General features: G+C 38.4%; 2 protein-coding genes across 2 annotated transcripts; both read right to left on the reverse strand.

Annotated features, from left to right (window-relative positions):
• Positions 1 to 10: 10 nt before the first annotated feature.
• ahsg2 (alpha-2-HS-glycoprotein 2) lies at positions 11 to 3319 on the reverse strand. Its single transcript, XM_081373648.1, has 7 exons — positions 2965 to 3319; positions 2670 to 2780; positions 2508 to 2592; positions 2266 to 2420; positions 2077 to 2181; positions 1589 to 1657; positions 11 to 1241 (listed from the first exon to the last, which is right to left on the reverse strand). Exons 1-7 carry the CDS (start codon positions 3172 to 3174, stop codon positions 900 to 902), a joined length of 1077 nt encoding a protein of 358 aa, XP_081229774.1. The 5' UTR covers positions 3175 to 3319; the 3' UTR covers positions 11 to 899.
• A 2158-nt stretch (positions 3320 to 5477) lies between these two features.
• LOC308695613 (protein crumbs homolog 1-like) lies at positions 5478 to 15500 on the reverse strand (the record flags this gene model as incomplete). The annotated part of the gene is made up of 8 exons (XM_081373798.1): positions 5478 to 5980; positions 6129 to 6251; positions 7522 to 7563; positions 7684 to 8584; positions 9576 to 9741; positions 10680 to 11233; positions 14444 to 15376; positions 15497 to 15500. The coding sequence occupies 8 exons, from the start codon at positions 15498 to 15500 to the stop codon at positions 5728 to 5730; spliced, it is 2976 nt and encodes a 991-aa protein (XP_081229924.1). The 3' UTR covers positions 5478 to 5727.
• Between the last annotated feature and the right edge of the window lie 1241 nt (positions 15501 to 16741).

Below are 16741 nucleotides of genomic sequence, written 5' to 3' on the forward strand. Positions count from 1 at the left end.
CAATTTGTATGGAGTTCATTTGAGTCTTTATTGATTAGGGTAATCTAGTTTGTCTTTTACACAAGTTTATATTCTGCTGGTTCTTACAAATAAGTTGAGTTTTTTATCATGTTCACTTGATTTGTGCTAAATGCAGTCACAATAGTATACAGACTGCAGATAATTTAGCACTTGGAACAAGAAGTGTTTGTTGGGTGGGTGGGCTGTCTAATCCAGTTCATGCAGAATCCCTTTCCAGCAGAGTTTATATATATAAAATAATATCCTGTGTCCATGCCACCATTACAGAAATCCAAAAGTAAACTTGATTTGATCAAGTCAACAGGTGAGCTAGTTATAGAAAGAATCATTACTTGTACATACTTCCACTTGCCCTACAGTGTTCAGCTGTTTCATTGTAAAATGACTGGTAATTTTAACTCCCAAACAATGAGAAACCTTACACCATACAAACTCAAGATAAGACTCTTTATCAAAAATGTGAAGCACTTTGGAAATGCAGCATTTATAACAAACAGAGAATCTCTGTCCCACTTAGGTCATTGTCATCGATATTTAATGACATCTTGTCAAGGTAAACATTTTATTACAGCACCACAGAATAACAGGAATATCCTTGAATTGTTTTTCTTAACAAGAAGGCTAGTTTTGTTTATACATGTACCGTTTAAGTTTGGTGGCAATCTCAGAACTCAACAGGACAAGTCTGGAGACCAAAACAAGTGTGACTTAATCTTATCTACAGTAGTCAACATTTGAAGTGGATCAAAAACGTTTATCAAAGTTATCCTAAGACAAGAACGGGTATTGTTCAAAAGTCATGTATATCTTTGATGAAAGGTTTTGATCAAATTCAAAGGATGACTACTTTATGGGTTGGTTCATGAAATGGGAACAAGTCAGAAATGTTTCTTTTTTCCTGGACAGATCGGAGGGAGGAGGATTTTTGGCATTGTTGCATCTAATGTGGGCACTACTGCTGCATCTACTGCTGGCCCTTCTGGTGCAGAAACCTCCCTCTTTACAACAGGAGCTTCCTTTGGCGGCACAGCCACCACTACCTCAGCTGATTCAGCAGATTCTGCAGAGAGCAAGCCGCTTGCCGCAGGGTCATGAAGTGCTGTCAGCTTGTGATGTCTGAGGTCATGGATGGTGGGGTGCTGGATGGGTCCAAAGGTGTGTGCATGCAGAAGTTTTTGGATTCGCACTGTGGCATTGCTCACCGGGTCAACAGTTTGGGTCTGTCATGAAAAAGAAAATAGGTCTATTTAAATTCCTCTAGTCTCTGCTTCAGGGGGACGGGGGGAGTAAGTGAAACCGATTTTATGTTTTGGTGTCACACATGGAACATAAATTACACACTTCACACTTTTTTTTTCAAGATTACATTTTAACATCTTTGTTTGCATTCATTTAACTTGTCCTAATCATTTGTCATGTCTACAAGAAAAATGCTTCTCTAAAACTTTAACTAAAATTATATATATATATATATATACACGTTATTAAAAAGTCTCAATTATACAAAAATAACATTAGATTAAAGGCAGCCATTGAACTGAAGAGTGTAAAATGAAGAGGTATTTACTGGGCTGATGATTTTGCAGTCAACATCATTCAGATTGGCAGAACCTTCAGCTAGACAGAGGCCATGAATCTAAAAATAGCCACAAATATGGATTAGACACTTTGAAGTCAACATGAAAGACTGTTCAACCCATTTTGCTTCAGTAATCTGATGTGATTTCTGAGCAAAACAGGATATTCAACAAGAAAGAAATGTAGGACGAGACTTTTATCTGTGGGATTTGACTGGATCATGAAAAGAGGGCATGAAGAATAGAGCCAGGCAGTTGGACTGAGTGGGATTTGAAAAGAGGGCTTGGTGAAATCATCTGAAAAGTAAAGTCGCTTCAAAGGTGGAGCACCAATGTCTTATGCACAATAGATCAGGAAGGTGTGTTAGGTTAAAAGGGTCATTTCTGGCTTCATGTTGACTTTTAATACAAACATTTACACCTGCCAGCTGAACACTAGCCAAACTCTCTCTCACTCAAGATATTTAAATATTCTTACAGCAACAGTGTGATTCTGAGGGAAGCATATATCATCATCATAACTCGTGCAGTTAGTCCCAATAATGGCATATTCTGCAAAATATTTGGGTCCACCGCTGACAATCTGAAAAAAGTAGAAAACAGTAGCATATTATCTATAGGGAGCTTTATTTTCCAATAATAATTTCTAATATTCCATTTACATTACCTGGGATGCCATTCGTCCAATTTCAAGGAGTGAAAACTTAGTGCTTAGTGTATTGTTTTTATTGAAACTATCTAAAGAGTTTTGAATGAGTTGGAGGCCATCTGTGTCATTAAATGGAACGAGGCTAGGGCAGCCTAGGCATTTTTCCTCTGATTCTAGATACAACAACAAAAACAAAGGGTAACAGCTTTTGTTTTAACAATGATTTTTTTTTGTGTGTGTGTGTGTGTGTGTCCTCTTACCTGTTTCGGTTTTACACTTGAATGCCACAACAGACAGACCTTGAGTTGTATTTGTCAGGGCAAAATCACAATCTGCCTCTATAGCCTAGACGAGGACCAGGTCCTTTTAGATAAATGCAGTATACAACATATTTACAATAAAGTTAACTGAACAGATCTCACCACAGTATGCTTTTGTCTGACTGGACACAGGCTCACTGGTGTTGGATCCAAGACGTGACATGTAGTTTCCAGCAAGTCCAACTCCAGAAGATACGTGTCTGCGTGACCTGGCTACAAAGAGACTTTTAAATCTTAAAATCCTATTGATACCTGTAATGTGTGGATTGATGATATTGACATCCCAAGCGTGCAACAAATAAATATTTATGTTAAACATTTCCGAAAATATCATGGAACTGCACAGGTCTCTTATTCTTAAAAAAGCTCAGTGGATCATGATCATCCATTGTCTTACCTTGGAGAGGATCTTGATTTGATCAATTTGATTCAGGGCATATTTGTAACCGTGGGTGTTCTGAGCGTTGAGGAAATCCTGTGCCACCAGAGCCGCTGCTTCAGCCTCCGGGGAATCACAGGGAGGAAAGCTGAAAGTGGGCATCAGCCCCTGTGCCCATGAGCCCATTACCAGGAGCCCAAGAACAGCCGCTGTAACCAAGAGCTGCATGCTGAACAGCAATAACCTGAACTCCTGAATCAAAGACAATATGCAGATAGAAGGTGGTAGAGTTTGGTTTGTTGTGTATATATATATATATATATAGGCTGTACTTTAGTCTTGACGACATTCCGACTTCTGTTACATAAATGACACCGGTGAACCATCTTTGAGTGCCAATATAAACATAACTGTGCAATTCGAGTGGGTGTTCAAATTAAAGTTTGGTTTGGGGAAGCAGGGGTGCTTTTAAACTTTGACCATGTCCTTGGTGATAAAACTCACATGACTGAAGTCAGTCCAGTCAGCTTCGCATCCAGTCATTCTTCAGTTGTGTTTTTTTGGAATGAATCCACACCACATGTGCCATTTAAAAAATATAACCAGAAAAGCAAAAGCCTTCTGTTTGACTCACTTTTTTGCAAAAGTTTAAATGTCAGATTTCAAGCATTTTTTAAAAGATGCCACCAAGTGTGTTTTTTTTCGGTTTCTGGTGCTTATCGAACACCCAGCAATGAAAAGCAAACATAACTTAATGTAAACTTGTTTTTCTGAAGTGCCTCTATTTGCCTGAGTATTGCGGAAATCCAGTTCAACTACCAGTGGTCAGCAATATGAGGGATGCTTGCAAACACTTTGATCCAGAGTAAGTAGAAGATTTACTAATGATTTACATGTTATTTAATGGCCAATGTTGGCCCTTCATTTCCTTTTAAGAAAGATCTTCAAACCATTACCAGTCTCTGTTAATCTCCGTGATATTCTGGTCTAAAAAAAATAAACAATAAAAATAACAGCCATTCAACAATCAACACAGACATTTAAATACTTGTTTGAAATATATGTTTGAAACCTGTTGTCAATCTCAGATTCATAAGCAAAACCAAAACTATAATATACACAGCTGCTGCATAAACAACTAAATATTGAATGCTCTTATTTTTGTGATTAGTTTATTAGATTTCAAAACTAAATCTGCTATATGGGGTGAAATAACGGAAAGCTAATGCAGTCATTTAATCATTGAGATATAAAAGGCTAGGATTGCATATTTACTTCAAAAAATAACATTACACATCAAAATAAATTCATAAATCAGAACACCAGTTGATAAAAAAAATAATAATTTAATGATGGGATTAAAAATCATAAATCGGTTTTCTCATTGATTGGTTCTTAAACTACATTTGATTCAGAAAACAGACTCATAATGACCTCGAATAATATTTAAAGGCGAGCTATTACGACCATTTTGAAATGCATGATTTTGTTTTTGGTGTCTACGTATCATGGAAATACGATTTCATGATCGATTTAAAAAAATGCCTTAATTTCCACATATTTGACATTGTTGCAGCACCTCTCTTCACAGTCTGTCAGTAACGCTCTGGGGTGCGTTTCCCAAAAGCATCGTTAGCCACCTATGTTCGCAAGTTCCGTCGTTATCAACATAGTTCAACGAGTCGGTGTTTCCCGAAACCATCGTTCCAACGAACAGCATCGCAAAGTTGTTAGAACGACAGCTCTCGACCTGTGGTTAAGCATAGTTTCATGTTTGCATGACATGTAGACTTAATCCGTATCTTAAGCAAAATAAGCAAGCTGACATTCAGTACAACCCGTGTTTTTTATTTAGAATACATACAAATATCATTTACGTCTTTTAGTTTGTCAAGAGATTAAAGCATCGTTTTTAAAGAGTGCGTGTGTGCGAACGTGCTCTACTGTGGAAGAACGAGCCTATGATTGAATCTGGAAATAAAGCAAAATAACTGAGAAATATGAGAAAAAGTCCTCAGATGCCATGTCTGTAATTTATATCAAAACATCTAGCGTTAATTCGATCTCAAAGTTTCATTAAAAGAAGTTGTTACTCCATCACGTGCGTGACGTCATAAACCATGGTGGTTGAACGACCACTTTGCGACAACATGGTTTCCAGAAACAGTCGTGACTAGCTAGTTGATTTCTCCAATGATGCATCGTACTATGGTAGTGAACCAGCGAGTTACTTAGTTGTACGGGAAACGCACCCCAGTTCAGTTCCTGTCTCTATGAAGCCCCTCCTTCTGAAAAGCGCAATGTGCTCTGATTGGTGGGCTGCAACAGTGTGTTGTGGTTGGTCAACTGCTTAGAGTGTGTTTCGCAAATGTCACGCACCATAACCACGAGTTTCAACACACAACTAAGACAACAGGACACCCCCCAATTGTTTTATTTTTTTGCTTATACTGTACCTTGGCCAGAAATTATTTAAATGAGGAATATTGTGAGGTGTACTTTCCCGTAAGAAAACTCAAGACTACAATGGAGGCGTTTCAGGGATTTCAGAAACAGTGCGCACTGATACAGAGAAAAACTCCCTTTGGAGTGACTTTGTGTTTAGTAACTTTGCAGACCTTTTTCATTCTCAAACAGCAACATTACACACTAAAGAAAGTTGAAAATAAAAAAGCATACTAGGACCCCTTTAAAGGCCTTCGCGTATTTGTGTCCATTCAACATCACGCCACATCTTCCTCAAGAGTCCTCAGAGTGTCTGAGAAGGAACTGTTTTTAGTCCTAGTCATCATTGGCTGCGTTCCATTCAACCTCTGGGTCATCATCTAAACGCAAAATGAGGTATGACAACAGCTGGAAGATATTCTGCCACAGGAGCAGGAACACATAGACGTAGAAGTCACTGACGTCAATCTGACAGTGGTCACCTGCAAAGCTCATCTCACACACACACTGGAACCTGTTGATCAGGTTACGGCAGAAGCCTCCGTTAAGGCAGGGGTCAGATGCACATTCATCCAGCTCCAGCTCGCACCTGTCAAAGGAAATCAGTCATCTCAGATGGAGAGAATGACACAGTGAAGAGCCATTTTACGGCACATTACAAACCGTAGGCAGAAAAAAGGTTTTCACCCATTCACGTGCTATCACATAAATTGAACCTCTGCGGTTTAATATTTTACCATTGTCCAGCGAATCCAGGTAGACATTCACAAGTATCCTCTACAGAGGAGCAATTCCCACCATTGAAGCAACTGTAGTTCCATCTCTCATTCCCACAGAAAGACACAGGAAGTTTAGGGTATCTAGAGAAAAATATGATAAAAGGATGAGGCTTGGTATATACTTCATTTTTGACTTACTACATACAGTTCTGTTCTATTAATACTTCAGGCCCGTTCACACAAAGAATGATAACTATAAAGATAACTGTATTAGCATCCAAACCAACGCACAATATCTTTATGTTTATTATAAGTGCACGCTGCAGTTAAGTTGTCTGCCTCTTTAAATGCTCAAGCTCTTTAAAGCAGGATGGATTCTGAATGGCTGATCAACGTTTTTATCTTTTTAATCAACTGGAAAATATTGCTGTGAAAGTGATTCCAACAATATTGTTACTCTGTGCCATTATTGTTATAGGACTCTACTATACTTTTACATTTAGAGTGATGAGTGATCTATCATTCACCCGATCATTCACCTGGCGCAATGTGTGTTTTTTGCTAGTTTCAGCCCGACGCAGTTATCATTTTCACGTCCTGCGCCACGTTGTTTAAATAGCAAATGCATTTGCACCCATTTGTGCTATTTTTAGGCAAATGAAATAGACTGCATCATTGACCAACAAAAACCTGGTCTAAAGTCAATAGTAGTATTTATTTTTTTGTTATTTATCCTCGCGCACGAGCAGATCCATTTCCTCTCTGGAGATGCGTTCAGTTTTTCCGCTTGCAAATTCCGCCATGTAAATAGCTTATCCGCCATGGACTTTTAAAGAGAATGGGAGATGAGACTCTGATTGGTTTATTTCACGTTACGCCCAAAACACAACCATTACTCATTAGGTGAATAGGGACAACCCTGTTAGACAATGCGCCGGGAGCACCGACCATTTTTCCCGTCGTTAAACTAGCAAAAGTGGATTCGGGCCCTATATTCTTATTGTTATAGTTATCTTTTTTTTGTGAACGGGCCTTTATTCTTATTTCTAAAGCATAATAAGTAAAAAAGTAACAATTCTGAGCAGCCAACCTTAACATATAGCCTACTCTAATTGTTTATTTTAATTTACACATTAAACTAGCAGACGCGTCACTGAAATAGATGTGTTAAATAGAAAACTGTGAATGCAAAAAAATAGAGTCCGAAATTTTTTTCTAGCCAATCAGAAATGCCCTCCGTCGTCAGTTACTTTGCTTTTTCGGGCTGGCTTATATTGGTTGGCTGGGGTTTTCAAACATGTGAATGCCAAGGTCCTCAAATATGATCACCCCCTTGTGAAGGACCATTTCTAACATGTAAAGGCTTTGGCTTACAGCACCTTTAATGCATATTGTAAGAAGTCAAACTCACGGAAACCTGTCGATATACCATGGAAGTTCTGGAACTCTCTCCCTGAAATAGAAATGGAATTTAACACGCAAATATCGAAGAATTTCAACATTTCAAGATATTGCAGAAGAACTCGTGTGTCGAGAGATGCATTGGAGGGGTGAGCATGGGAAACATCTTCACCTGCAGAAAGGTCCAGTCGTGTTTCTCGGACAGAGACATGCGTAGCGTTTCAGTCCTCTTAGGCATATTCCACCATTGCTGCACTTGTGGTTGGCGCATACGTCCACCACCACTTCACAGTGTCGGCCGGTGTAGCCCACATCACACGAGCACTCGTATCCTGCTGACACCCCTCTGCAGGCTCCGTGAACACAAGGGTTTGAGGCACAAGTGTCTAGAGTCAGTTCACAGAGTTGGCCATCCCAATCAGATGGGCAATTGCACTTGAAAAGGTCGAACAGATCTTCACAAACCCCACCATTTTGGCACGGGTCAGGCTCACAGACATTAGATCCCCAGCAGCCAAAGTAGGGAGTGGCAGAGGTTCTCAGAAAGCGCTCTTCCTGGGGCCTGGGAAGGTTCATCTCCATGTCGCTGTAATATGGCAATGCAAGGCCACCAATCTCCACCAAACCAAGACAGCCAGCGAAGTTGCCCTCCGAATTGGGTCCCAACCCCCCCAAGATGATGTCCACATCTTCTCTCAGGAAATCCAGATCTTCTGAGGCTGTAATTGAGATGGAGGGTTTCTCCCAGTGCTCATCCAGAACCAGTCTCCATCTGGATGACTGTAAGGCTGGGTTGTCCATGCTGAAGTCTGCCCTGTGCCACTGTCCATCACTAACCAGGTCCAGACCGTGTATATACGAAGATTGTTCTTCTCCCTGCAGCTCTAAAACCACGTGTCCGTCTTGGATAGAAATGGTAATAAATTGAGCATCCCGCTCAGCATGTAGTAGAGTCGCGTTCTGCTGCCTGGTACGGAAATGTATTGAAATGCTGCTGAGATATCGCTTTATTTTTCCATTGCCACGATAGGTGATTATGTGGCTGTCACTTCGGAGGCTGACATTGACCACACCTGCAAAACGAGCAGGAAAGAAGCATCAATCAACTCTTTACTAAAGATAATCTATTTCTCCAAAACTCTTTTATTGCAAATATATAAATATATTTAACCAGAAGTTAATGTTTACTTGTAAGTAGGCTAAAGTAGTCATTGTTTCTTTATGGGAATAATTATAAAGAATATACATTTAGTTAAGCCAAGCCCTAAAATACTTTATCTAGTAGAAATTATGTGAGTAAAAATTTTTTTTTTTTTTTAAACTATCTTTATCCTTAATCCTCATATTAAATCACAAAAAAATAGAAAATCCATGGGACCTTTGATTATTGTTGTAAAAAAGACAACGGGGGTCCTGGAGCCAGAACAACTTGTCTAGAATTATAATTCTTTTATTTTACCTCCAAAGTGTAAGCCCTCGGCACCATATTTAATTTCTGTGAGATCATGTGTGCATGTCATTAACACGCTTCATGCAATGCCTCAGGGCAGACACATATGGCTTGGCAAATCCAACAAAGGATAATCTTTCAAGGCTTTCATAAATCCTCTAGTATATCTACTAGGGGTGCAACAGTTTATCGTGTCACAACATATCGGAATACAAAAATGCAACAATATGTATCGTGGATAGTGACAATGTGTATTGTGTATAGTTCACCAAAAATTACAGAGTTTTGGTGTGAGTAATACATTAAAGTACTATATATAATATTGAATATAACGTATAATAAAGCAATGGGGGAATATGTGTGGGTCCTGATAATGCAAAATGTCTGATGTTACCAGTAAAAAGTGGCCTACATTATTTTCAATATATCTAGTCAGTGACAGAGTGCATATTCGTCTAAAATAATTCTGTTTTCAGCTTCAGAATTGTGAACATTTTTATTCTGGTGTCACCATTGTGTGCATTGGTCCAAGCCTATTCATTTATACCCTTTTGGACCCTTTTGCAGGTATTCATTTATACCTGCTCTTGGAGCATTTACATATTCATACTTACATTCAAAACCCTGAGTGTGTGCTTGACACATGGCAGTGGCGGGACATGGAGACAGCTCACACCACTTGACTTCCTCACAGCGTCGCCCTGCCGTATTAGGTGGGCAACTGCATGTGAAATCATCCCACATGGAGTAGCACACACCCCCATTCAAGCAGGGATTGATCTAGAAGATATACTCACAATCATTCATTACAGTACATACTGTCCTTTTAAACAATCAAGATTCATTCACATGTTAAATCTTGAAGAAGACTTAAGAAGACATCTTCCTGAATTACGAACACTGTGAATTATGTAATAATTCATAATATATGAATATTTATCAAAGGATTCATAATATTTGTTTACAAAATCGCCAAACACATTTCGAAAGTTAAGCCAAATTCTAAAATGGTTTGGATCAAGCAAAGCATAATTATTCCAGAATTATGACAATTCTGAATGATGTGATCATTCATAATACTACATGAACATTTTTATAGGATTCATAATATTTGAAGTTTACAAAATAGTCAAGCATTTTAAATTTATAAAAGTATAACGTTATTCCAGAATTGTGAACATTGTGAATGATGTAACAATTCATAATACAAGAATATTTATAAATGATTCATAATATGAATAAAGTTGAAAAAATATCAAAACTATATAACATATTTAGGATGTTTAGCACCTTTCTAAAAATGTTTGGTTGAAGTCAAGTATCATTATTCCAGATTTTTAAATATTGTGAATGGTGTGATCATTCATATTACCTGAACATTTATGAAAGTTTTGCATACTTCTAAAAGGGTTTAAATGTGCACAAATTCTTGATATGAAATTTTCATTAAATCATTCATAATAGATACAAAATATTCAAACAAATATTGTTGCTGATAATGCGAAACGAGAGCTAATTCTGATAATTGTTTCTGCTATGAAACTGTCTGAATAAGTTTTTCCCCCATGGCCGTCCATTATAGTATCACCCGGCCTAAATGGCGGATAAAAGCAAAATATGTAACAATATGTCAGTTGGATATTTTCTTGTCCAGAATAAATTGCAAATTGGACCACACTTTATAGCAGCACCGTAATAGGTCTGTAAACGTCTCTTACACTGCAGGAGTCGTCGCCAGTACAGCCGCGTGTGACTTCCAGCAAACTCTGGAGCCTGTAGGAGCTCACCGGGACACTGACTGGGTAGAACTGCAGGCGTCTGCTATTCATACGGAGGTCTTGGATACAGCCCTTAAAGTATCCCCCAAAGGCTAGCGACGCACGGCGATCCGGTAAGCCTCCCACATGCACCGCGTCCCCAGCGTGGACCAGCACACGACGGATCGGGACGCGACCCTGGCTCTTAGCAGACATAAACAGGGACAGGGATTCGGGTTCCACAAGCACAGTTATGAGATGAAAGTGGCCATCGTTGACCACTTCCCTTCCTAGCAGGCTTTCAAAGTTGTTGATTTGAACTTTGACCTTTCCATCCTCCAGCCAGACACGGAGGTACTGACTGGTGCTGTTGGAGAGGACGAGGAGCAGGCCCTGCGAGCGGCGCGTGCGGACGAACATGGACACGGTAGTGCTGTCACCTGGGTCGTCTTCATCCACCCTGAACAGAGCGTGGCTCTCCAAATCTTCATTGCCAAACCTCGCAGCTACATACTCTACAACATCAAATAGATCAAATGAGTGCATGTTATAATAATATGTAACAAACAAAATGGGACATTTCGAAATGTGAAGTTATAATTATTAACATTATTCAAAATCTCTAATTATTATTATTATTAGCAATTTTATTATAACAATAATTATGATATCAAATCAAATATAACAAAATTTTATATTTCTAAAGAGTTATAATTTATTGTTGTTGTTGTTTTAATAACAATATCAAACCTAAAATAAAATTATAATTTGTAATATTATTTCAAATATATTGTTGATAATAATAACAAAATAATAATAACAATAATGCTGTTAACAACAACAACAACAACAACAACAACAACAACAACTATAATAATCTAAATAAAATGTGACAGTCAAATTTAACAAAATGGAACGAATTATTATTATTATTATAAATAATAAATTATTATTATTATTATTATTGTAATAATAATAATAAGACAAACAGTCAAATATAACAAAATTAAATATTTCTAAATGTAGGCTAGTAATAATTATTCATATTATTCAAAAGATTAGATTTTTTATTATATAAATGTTAATATTATTCCAAATATGTTACTATTATTATTAATTCTGCTAAAATAATAACAATAATAATAATCAAAATACAATGTAACAGTCAAATGGAACAAAATGGAAATAATTGTTTATTGTAAAAAATTAACTACAACAAAAAATTATTACAGCCACCACAACAATAATAAAACAAATATATGTATAATAATTAACAATAAATAAATTATTATACATATATTTTTCTTATTGTTGTGGTGGCTGTAATAATAATAATAATAATAATAATAATAAGACAATTATGACTAAATGTTTCCAAAAATAGACTTCAACAAATATGTTCTGTCGCCTACCTGTTCCTCACACAGAAAAATTGGTTTTCCTCACTGACAAAGTTTTAGATTAATCATTGACGGCAGCTTTCTTAGCAGGATAGGTCCTATTTAAAGTTAGCATGGATTAAACACGCCTGTTTATATCACGTTTCTATAATCCACAGTTCAGGTGTGGCTGATTTTAACCTTCCCTTGGCAGTCCTTCTGCTTTGGCATGTTTACGTCTCGTGTTTGTAGATGGCTGTTTCATTTAGCGCTCTAATCTCATTCTATGTCTTGGGACTAAATTTGACCCTCTGAGGGGTGCTAAATTTAGATTCTTTGCTAAGCAGTGACGTTGTTGTAGAGATAAATGGTGATCAGGAAAGATTTAATGTTCTTTTTAAATGATTTAAAATTGCATATTGGTTTAAGCAGAAATAGGCTACTTTACATAGTATTAAAATTTGTAGCTCAAACTACAGTATTTGCACATTTAAAGGCATAGTTCACCCAAAAATGGAAATTCGGTCATCATTTACTCCCATCTCATGTCGTTCCAAGCCTAAATGAGTTTCTTTCCTCTGCTGAACACAAAAGAAGATATTTTGAAGAATGTCTGTAATCAAACAGTTGATGGACAACAAAAACTATATTGTTGACATTCTTTAAAATATCTTCTTTTGTGTTCAGCAGAAGAAAGAAACTCTTTGTTTGGAACGACACTTAAGCCACGCTTAAAAATGTGTAAATGTCATTGCATATATCAAAATAAATGACAATTATTTTAAAGCAAGAGAGCACAAGCACACTTCTCTTTGCACAACATTTAACAAAGAAGTTTGAGTCGTTTTAAATGATAAATTTTCAAACGAACACTTTCAGGTTTCAACATTAAAGGATCATATAGACTACACTCTGTTAGGGCAACTGTGTATACATTCTTACATTTAAAATGTGATTTATGCCCTTTTACAAAGTCTTGATTTGTTTTTGGGGTCTACTAGAATAGGATTTCATGCTTTATAGTCATCTCTATTCACAGTCTGTCAGTAACACTCTGTTTAGTTCCTGTCTCTATGAAGCCACTCCTTCTGAAAAGCACAATGTGCTCTGATTGGTCGGCTGGACCAGTGTGTTGTGATTGGTCAACCGCTTAGAGCGTGTTTGGGAAATATCATGGCCCTTACAATAACTGTGGTTGGGCGGGGAATAGGGCTGAACGATACATCGAATTTTCATCGTCATCGCGATATGAACTCGCGCGATGAACACATCGCAACAGACAGCCTGACACGATGAATAATGCCTGGTTCAGATTACAAGATTTTTGTCTGTTATGATAGTCACTGTGTCAGATTACACGATTTTGACTCCTAAAATCTTGTCGTGTCGTGGACAAGAAACATGTCAGACTACACGTTGCTTTCCGACCAGTCATCGCGTGCCGTCACACGTACACATTCACTCGCAAACATTCACTCGCACGCACGCACACACACACTCGCGCACACACACACACACACACTCACTGTCCCTCGCTCGCTCACTCACTCTCGCGCTCACTCACTCGCTCACTGACTCACTGTTGCTCGCACTTTCACTTACTCGCGCACACTCACTCTCGCTCACATACTCAACCCGTCATGGAGGACCCTTAAAAATTTAAACATGCTAGTCTTTCTGTCGTGATGTCGCGTAGGTTGTCGCCCACTATGACACACAATACGAGATAAAACGATCGAATCTTGCGTCCCGACGCCCGTTGTAGTTTACGAATCCCCAGGACACCCTATGTCAAACGGATCGTGCCAAAATCGCGCTAAATCATGTAATCTGAACCAGGCAGGTAATAAACGCTTGACCTATCACGCAAAGAACCTATTAAAGCACTAAGACATGGAAACAGTATAGCTAACATTCACATTTGAATATTTATCACAAGTCATATCGTCATAGCAATATTAAACAATGTTATCGCACATCGCAGCTTTTCCTCATATCGTGCAGCCCTAGCGGGGAATTATTTAAATGAGGAATATTGAGAGATATACTTTCTCGCAAAAAACTCAAGACTGCAATGGAGGCGTTTCAGGGATTTCAGAAACATGGCGCACTGATACAGAGAAAAACTCCCTTTGGAGTGACTTTGTGTTTTGCAACTTTGCAGACCTTTTTCATTCTCAAACAGCAACATTACACACTAAAGTAAGTTGAAAATGCGAAAAAAGCACAATAGGTCCTCTTTAAATATCTAAATCTACAATTGTGTCTATTCTACATGAAGTCCAATCCATAGCTGGTTTACAAGTAAACTGGAGTAGAGTATTAAAAAAAAAAGAAAGATCATACCCTCTAAACAGTTCTTGCCCTCATAAGGCCGATGGCATTCACAGCTAAAACTCCTCCATCCTGTCTTGACACATCTGCCTCTGTTCTGGCATGGGTTTTCCTTGCATTGGTCCCAGTCACCACAGTCCTGTTTCACATTAAATTGCTTAATGGGAGCCCTCGGTCCCAATCCAGGCACCACTATGCGTGAATCCAACCACACATCCCGCATGCATCCCAGAAAGCTTGAACCAGCCCCTTGCTCTCCTCTTCCACCAATGTAGAGATTCTGTATCACAGTCAACTCTGATAGACCTGAACCCAGTTCGGGCTCTGCTTGATCTATCTGCACTTCCATGTCACACAAGTCTCCAGGACAAGACGGGTCTCTAAGACTCAGCCCAAACATGCTGTTGTGCAGCGAGGCCTTCGCCGTGTGCCAGCGGCCATCGGAAACCCTCGCTGGGAGCTCTAGAAGAATGCTTTCCGTGTCCTGGGCTCTCTGCAATGTATGCCGTAGTTTTCCATCCACTAACTCCAGCGTAAGAAGCTGATCTTCAACTCGGCACTGGAGCAGAGTGGCCACTTCCTGCAATGTGCGAAAACTCAGAGTGACATTCAAGGGCTCAAAAGCGTTAGTGAGGATGGTCTGGACCTGGATAAATCCACTTTCTTCAAAAGAGAAGGTGGTGGACGTCTGGCACTTTGTTCCAGTTAAGCCCTCAGGGCAGATGCAGCTGTATCGATGCCGTCCTTTGTCCAGGTATGGATGGCAAGTGGCGCCGTTCGGGCACCAATGACGCTCACAGCCCAGCAGGACTACCATGCAGTTCGGCCCCCCATAGAGGTGTCCATTATAGCTCTCTTGGGAACACTGACATTTGAATTGTCCATCCTGATTCACGCACACACCACCATTCATGCACGGGTTTGTTTCACATCCACTGGAGACTCCTGAGGCAGAGAAGAAACAAGTTTCAAGACTTTGCATGAACATAATCAATACTGGTTGACTTCATATCTGACTTGGAGATATCACATTCACTCAAAAATGGAAATTATGTCATAATTTACTCATCCTTCATGTCATTCCAAACCTGTATGACTTTGTTCTGTGGAACACATCAGAAGATCAGAAAGTCACTGGTGTCCTGTGATGTTTTGGACCCCATTGACTTTCATTATATGGATGAAAAACACTGAGACATTTTTTGAACTATCATCTTCATGAGTCATGCATGTTTGGACCGACATGAGGATGAGTAAGTGATAACAGGATTTTTGTTTTTAGGCAAATTACGCCTTTAAAACATGTTTTCCCGTTACACATTATGTTTCTGGGCATGACAATTTGAGAGAAAAAAAAAAAATCTACAAGATTTTCAGATTTTTGTTGTATTTGGTATGTTCTTTTGCTAATGACAGCATCACTGTTTCACGAGTTCACACTTACAAATAAGTCAGATAGAATAAATGCGTATTTGGCGTGCTGTCCGAGGAGAGGGCTCCGGGCTCGGTATTCGGCCCGAACCCAGAGTACTCCCCCCGTATTCCTGGCTGTGAAAGAACAAGCCAAGAGTGAGGAGTCGGGGTGGTGGAGGGTTGCTGAAAACTGTCAAGGAAGTTAGATGAGTTGACAGAGTGAATATATATGCTTCCTCTCATGCTGATAGGGTAGACATGGTAATTGTTTGATGAGTTGATTGATTACTTGATTATTTGAACGTGCTCCTCCCGAACTTTGTTAATAAAACATCATAAAAAAACAACTTTAATTTTGTCAGACAAACACTATTTTAGGCTGATTGAACTACTGAATTTAGAAAAAGTTCAAAATTAAATAGTCCTCTTAAAGTATGACCAAGCATGGGGACTTATTATGACATAAATATTTCAATTAGTATACAAAATAAAAATGTTTTACATCAGTATTATCTAATGTTAATGCTCAGCTTAACTTAAAATGATTATTGAACTTGGATTCAAAACATTTTTTTTAGTTTATCAAAATTATTATATTATGCTTGATAAAAGAACAAACCAACTTTAATTGTTAAGTTGATACAACAACAATTATAATCAAAAATGGTTTTTTAATTTTTTTTACTGCTTTCATGCTGCATGAACTGCAAAAGGTCAAAAAAAAAAAAAAACATGTTGTAATTTGAAAATCATCCAGAAAGCATTTTGAGCTTTGATGGAAGCAAGCCAATCACAATTTCCAAGACTGTTAAACTGTGAGGATTGATGCAAGAAAAGCATTATGCATTCTTAGACTTATTCCACAATGTTATTAACATGCCTATAACAATAACCTTC

Source organism: Scardinius erythrophthalmus (assembly GCF_964197995.2).
Source record: "Scardinius erythrophthalmus genome assembly, chromosome: 9".
Lineage (NCBI taxonomy): Eukaryota > Metazoa > Chordata > Actinopteri > Cypriniformes > Leuciscidae > Scardinius > Scardinius erythrophthalmus.